At 50.4% G+C, this 6,715-nt stretch overlaps 2 protein-coding genes across 2 annotated transcripts; both read left to right on the top strand.

The window, feature by feature from the left end:
- Positions 1-3,507: 3,507 nt before the first annotated feature.
- Positions 3,508-4,281, top strand: LOC117194755 (multidrug resistance protein homolog 65-like). Its single transcript, XM_033399256.1, has 2 exons — positions 3,508-3,706; positions 4,069-4,281. The coding sequence occupies exon 2, from the start codon at positions 4,069-4,071 to the stop codon at positions 4,270-4,272; it is 204 nt and encodes a 67-aa protein (XP_033255147.1). The 5' UTR covers positions 3,508-3,706; the 3' UTR covers positions 4,273-4,281.
- On the top strand, positions 4,119-4,996 carry LOC117194756. Its single transcript, XM_033399257.1, has 2 exons — positions 4,119-4,287; positions 4,374-4,996. Exon 2 carries the CDS (start codon positions 4,421-4,423, stop codon positions 4,979-4,981), a length of 561 nt encoding a protein of 186 aa, XP_033255148.1. The 5' UTR covers positions 4,119-4,287; positions 4,374-4,420; the 3' UTR covers positions 4,982-4,996.
- The last annotated feature ends 1,719 nt before the right edge of the window (positions 4,997-6,715 follow it).

Below are 6,715 nucleotides of genomic sequence, written 5' to 3'. Positions count from 1 at the left end.
GTACCTAGGCTATCGCCGGACGGTACTTACGGGACCCTGTCGGCCTAAGAATTACTACGACGCGGAAAGGGGAACTTTGCTATGCGGGAATACCGACAAGTATCGCCGAGAGTACCTAGGCTATCGCCGGACGGTACTTACGGAACCCTGTCGGCCTAAGAATTACTACGACGCGGAAAGGGGAACTTTGCTATGCGGAAATACTGACAAGTATCGCCGAGAATGCCTAGGCAATCGCCGGATAGCACTTTCGGGACGCCGCCGAACTAAGAATTACTACGGGGGTCGGGGATATCGACAGGCATCGCCGAGAATGCCTAGGCAATCGCCGGATAGCACTTACGGGACGCTGTCGAACTAAGAATTACTACGGGGGTCGGGGGTACCGACGCGTATCGCCGAGAGCGCTTAGGCAATCGCCGGATAGCACTCACGGGACACTTTCGGGCTAAACATTACGGCGAAAATCTTTATCATACGGGGCAGGTATGCATATCACTCGCATGCCACAACAGAAATGAACAACGCACGCTGCCGCCATCAAAGCTATTAAATAAAACATAAACGAATAAAAATGCTGCAATACACACTTGCAAAATCATACGGCCTGACAAATTCAAATCGAATGCAGTGCGTTGGTGATTGCTAGAATAGCCAAAAACAGACACACACACACAAACATCCATTACACTTGGGCGGCCGGACCTGTGCCGTTCGAGTTATGTGTGTCGTGTCCGCCATCGTCCTTAGTTGGTGGCCGGATCCAGTGCCATGGCATTCAGAGTGCCCTATGGTCCTGGAAAAGGAAAAATCCACACATACGATTAAAAAGGGCTCTCAAAATACTTACCGCCAGCCATTCAGACACACACACACAAACATCCATTACACTTGGGCGGCCGGACCTGTGCCGTTCGAGTTATGTGTGTCGTGTCCGCCATCGTCCTTAGTTGGTGGCCGGACCAGTGCCACTCGCTCTACATTAGGGCCACAATTGCCGACGCACATACACACTCACATCCATTTCACTTTGGCGGTCGGACCCGTGTCGCCACAGTAATATGTGTGCCGTCTACTCCTGGCTCCCAGCTGGTGGCCGGACCAGTGCCACTGGTTCTCCAAGAGGGCAGCCACAGCCACAACGACGACGAGGTGCTAATTGCACCTACTTCTGACGACTTCGGACGACGCCAATTTCGACGACCAGGGGGGACGGCGGGGTCGGCCGGTATGCAACGCAATGTCTTTACAAGCACTGTGTTTTGCTATGCCGGCCGATGCTCCGCTGTTTCTTGTCTTCCCTGTAATTATAGAAAAAGATATAGACATTATTTTAAATTGTTATGTTTATTGTAATATTGTAAACGTAAATCAATTGTACCTGTTTTGTCTCGTCTTTGTTCCAGTGTAGTATCTCTTTTATTACCTTTTTTTCCGTCGTCTTCACTCCAGTCTACTACTTATCTGTATTGTTATTTCTGCAAGTGCTTGTCTCTTTTTATACCCGATACTCAAAATGAGTATTGGGGTATATTAGATTTGTGGTAAAAGTGGATGTGTGTAACGTCCAGAAGGAATCGTTTCCGACCCCATAAAGTATATATATTCTTGATCAGCATCAATAGCCGAGTCGATTGAGCCATGTCTGTCTGTCCGTCTGTCCGTCCGTCCGTCTGTCCGTCTGTCCGTCCCCTTCAGCGCCTAGTGCTCAAAGACTATAATAGCTAGAGCAACGATGTTTTGGATCCAGACTTCTGTGATATGTCACTGCTTTAAAAATATTTCAAAACTTCGCCCCGCCCACTTCCGCCCCCACAAAGGACGAAAATCTGTGGCATCCACAATTTTAAAGATATGAGAAAACCAAAAACGTAGAATTGTGGAGAATAACCATATCTTTAAGACAGCGGAATCTGAATTGGATCGTATAATTATTATAGCCAGCATCAAGAAAACAATTTCATTTTTTCTCGCCCTGTCTCTCTCTAACACACACGTAGCATAGGCGGCTTTGCTTAGAGTAAAACATTAGCGCCTAGATCTCAGAGACTAGAGCTCAAAGCTAGAGCAACCAAATTTGGTATCCACACTCCTAATATATCGGACCGAGACGAGTTTGTCTCAAAATTTCGCCACACCCCCTTCCGCCCACGCAAAGGACGAAAATCTGGGAATATTCAAAAATCTCAGAGACTATTAAGGCTAGAGTAACCAAATTTGGTATCCGCACTCCTGTTAGATCTTACTATAAAACGTGTATCTCAAAATTTCGCCCCAGACTGATTTTCTGTCTCTCTCGCACGCACTCTTTGTCGTGTCGTTTAATATTAGCGACGTCTGCCGAAGGAGAGCCATACTGACTTAGTATCGGGTATAACCGTAGAGTTGCGGTGTTCGCAGCAACTCACAACGTTCCCCCTCGTTGTTTTTTTTATTTCCTCTTATTTTGCACGCAAAGAACCTGCATTGTTTACCTTTTCTCTTTATCTATTCCTCAATTGACTACGTGTTGCAACACTCACACCCCAGCCTCTCAGCCCCTCCCCTGTGGAGCACTGAGAGCCCTCAACCCAAAGAGGCTCGTTGCTCGTTGCTCGTTTGAGAAGTCGAAAGGTTTATCCAGGAGACGGAAAAGCCGGAAAAAGATACGAGAAATGCCTGCAAAGAAAAAACTTGAAGGCAAAGCTAAAGGTAAAGGAAGTACTCGGTTCTGCGGCCATCGGACAGTCGTGACTCATTTCTCATTTCGTCTCATTTCAGCCGGGAGTATACCGGGGAATACAGGATCTGTGGCAACCGCGACTATGGTTCGGCGCCACATGCCGCCGCGCGCCTGCAAGAGCAAGAGCCAGAGCGCCGCCAGGCCCAGTCTTAGTCCCAGCCGCCTGGCCAAGAAGCCCAGCCCATCGCAGACCATCGCAAAGTCAAGGCCCACCGGTCTCGAGACGATTTTTGAACGGCCCGGCAATGAGGACGACGGGCCCACCAGCAGCCATGCCGTGGCATTCGGCGAGTGCCAGCGCCGCGTCCTCGCCCTGGGTACGGGCGAAAAAAAAAGAACCCTGTCGCAGAAGAGCTGCCTGAAGGTGCGCAACACCTTGGGCGAACGCAGCACCCGGCACATGATGACACTGCGGGCGTCCCGAACTACTTTGGACAGCGTAATGCTTGGGGCTCGGACGATGAAGGCGAGTCGGTCGGAGTCGCTCCCGCAGTCGCTCCCGTAGCTGCTCCCGAAGTCGTTCCCGCTGGAGGAAATGCCGGTACAAATCAGCCGGCACCATTCGTGTTGCGCACCAGCAGGAGGCTCAAGAGTCTGCCTCCGTTTTAGATTGTTGCACCTTCCACCCTCCAAATTAAAGAAAAAGAATAAAGAAAAGAAAAGCAAAGAAAAGAAAAACCCTCTACAGAATGTCTCTTTTGCTTTCATTGTAAATTGAAGCGCCTCTTTCGGCGGAACCTACCCCAAGAGCGGAAAGCGGAGATCAATTAGAATTGTGAACGATACACTCACGAGTACTCATGCCCAAGCCCGAGTACTCTGTCCAGCATCCACATCGGGGAATCAACATAAATGGGTGGCTCCGCGGACGGTGTTCCAGCAGTCGCGCTTGGGCGGTCCGAGTGAGCAGTAACGGATCTTCTGCAGAAATCAGTGCATAGATACAGTATCTGAAGGATCAAAGTGTTGAAAATCAATTAAAAGGTGATCATCCATCCCACGACAAGGAGAGGGGGCAGGGGGCGAATGGCGCCACACAGATTTCTGTACGGGCCTCTGAAAGGGAATCGAATCGAATCGCTCCAAATTGGCGTTGGAATGTCCAATAATAAACGGTAGATTCTATTACTCGTTAACCCCGCGGGTCAATGAGAGAGAACTATGGCAAAAGATACAAAGTAGCTGCTGTACCCTTGCCACAGCCACAGATACAGATACCTGCCTCTGAGAGTGTGGCAGTAATTGAATTAACCTTTGCGTGCCGTCTGTCTCTGTCCGTGTCTGTGAATAAATCGCGGGTCTTGGCTCGAGTAACACTATTCCTCCGTTCTTCGTCGTACCGATAGATGGACGAGGCTTCTGGCACGACGACAACCGATGGCAAGTCCCTGGATGAGGCGCCGGTGGCCGCAGGACTGGAGCCCACACAGCCGATCGGCTTCCTGCAGCTCTTTCGCTTCTCCACCTGCGGGGAGATCGCGTGGCTCTTCTTTGGGTTCCTCATGTGCTGCGTCAAGGCGTTGACCCTGCCCGCAGTGGTCATCATTTAAAGCGAGTTCACAGCAGTGAGTACCGGGCACAGATACTCCCGCAGATGCAGATTCAGATACTCCAACCACAATCTCTCTCCCTTCGATTCTCGATTCCGTAGCCCTCTCCGCTGCCACGAACATCACCACGCTGTCGTTTCCCTTCACGATGGCCAACAGCAGCGGCGGCGGGTACACCATTCCCACGGGGACCCTGAGCATCCTTCCCATCGCGGCGAACGCCCAGCTGCCGACCATCACGACAACGGCCAGTGGCTACGAGCCCAATGACGTCATCACCACGATCCCCGTCTCGCTCTCCATTCAGCGCTTCCCCTCGTCCCTGTCCATCGTGGACCTGGCCCAGGAGCAGGACGGCTACAGCAACAGTGGCTCCAGCAACGGCATGACCGTGGGGCCGGGTGCGGTCGGCGGCGGCGGCATCACCACCACGGCCCTTCTGTCCGTGAAGCCCTTGAACGGCAGCGGCAACGGCAACATTTCGCGGAACAACAGCTTCAGTCTGAGCTTCAACCTGCAGGACCCCACAGTGCGCTCCTCGGTGCGTTCGGCAGGAGCCCCCACAGTGGATACAGTGGACAACTCTTCATCCGGTGGCACGATCGCCCTGCCCCAGAGCGGCGCCACGGCAACGGCAACGGCCACGAGTGCTACCTCAACCCTCGCCAAACACAGTCCCGAGGTCAAGACAGGAGAGGTCTATGTCTGAGCGGAGGAACAGGACACCTATTCCGACCCATCCACTGGATTATAGCTTTCGTCGTATGTTTAAGCACCCCCTTCCAGAACCACTGATACGATATTATCATCTAGGAAAGAGAACAAAACAAGAGTAATCCTCTCTTCGGATTGTACATACATATGCACACATCAATATACATACATATATAGCCCACAGACGATATCGTATCGTAATGGATCGTATCGTTCGGCACACGCGAGTCTTTCTCGATAGTTGGGCGAATAAATTACGAATAAAATCTTTACCAAGAGAATCTCCATTATATTACCCGTGCAGCCATTGGACCGTGTAAATACTTTGGAACCCTCCCCCTCCCCCTCTCCACAAAAAAAATAATATGTGATATGCGATTATTGTATGTATGTGTTTTTTTTTTTTTGTTCAAGCTTTAAAATTTGTGCATCTTTAGGTTTAATATGGAACCAATCCATGTAGAGGATGGTAGAAGAACACAGATCTAAGAAATTCTAGGCTCCTTTTTACAGATACAGATACAGATACAGTTACAGATGATCGACGAGGCAGATGAAGCGGTGTGACACGTCGGGCGACTAACGAGCCCCTTAACTTGTTTGCCGCCCAACTAAACTGTTAAAAATTCTTAATTAACGCCAATAAGGAATACATTAAAATTCGGCGCCAAGCCAAGCAGCCATTTTCCCAACTCGCCCCACACACATTCACATTCCCCTTCCCAACCACTACCGACAAGCTTTATTTCCTCTTTCTCGCCAATGTAAATTAAAATTCTGTGCGCCACTAAACATATATTCAAATCACAAACCACAAAGAGAATCATAAAACACAAAGATTTCTTAAACCACACACAACTACTGTCAACGCGGCTTCGCCTGTGTAAAACGCGGTGGTTTCGTCCACCGCAACCAGCTAAATGCGAAAATTGCGGCGGTTTAACAACTTCTGTCAACGCGGCTTCGTCTGTGTAAAGTGCGGTGGTTTCGTACACCGCACCCAGCTAAATGCCAAAGTTGCGGCGGTACGCACCCAGCCAACTACAGGGCCTATGCTGATGCTGATATGAGGATCAGCCTTGCGCCGCCACTTATATGAAGCCCGCTCCGAGGACGGGAACGGACTGAAAAGACGCAATCCATTGTAAAAGAAAACACATGTTAATGTTAAGTCTAGTCTAGTCTTCCCGAGGACGGGAACGGACTGAAAAGACGCAATCCATTGTAAAAGAAAACACATGTTAATGTTAAGTCTAGTGTTACCTTAACTTTTGTAAGGAAGCGATCCTGGGCTGGGGTACATATCTCAGTCTACTCCAGGGTCGAAATTACAGCAATATTTATAATTTGCCGGGACTCCGTATTTCGGACCGACGATGGGGGACGGGGCCGCAGTCCCGCGGACGGGGGCGATCGTAGCGTGGGACGGGGCAGTTGGTTTCACCGAGAACATTCCGGTTATCGCCGAATAGCGCCTTCAGGGCCCCACCGAACTCAGAATCAATACGGAGGTATTTACTATGCGATAATACCGACAGGTGTCGCCGAGAGTGCCTAGGCTATCGCCGGACAGTACTTACGGGACCCCGCCGGCCTGAGAGTTACTACGAAGCGGAGAGGGGGACTATGCTATGCGGAAATACCGGCAAGTATCGCCGAGAGTACCTAGGCTATCGCCGGACGGTACTCACGGGACCCTGTCGGCCTAAGAATTACTACGACGCGGAAA

Source organism: Drosophila miranda, assembly GCF_003369915.1.
Source record: "Drosophila miranda strain MSH22 chromosome Y unlocalized genomic scaffold, D.miranda_PacBio2.1 Contig_Y3_pilon, whole genome shotgun sequence".
NCBI classification, from domain to species: domain Eukaryota; kingdom Metazoa; phylum Arthropoda; class Insecta; order Diptera; family Drosophilidae; genus Drosophila; species Drosophila miranda.
The sequence above is the reverse complement of the archived record's forward strand: the minus strand, read 5'-3'. Positions and strand labels throughout refer to the sequence as shown.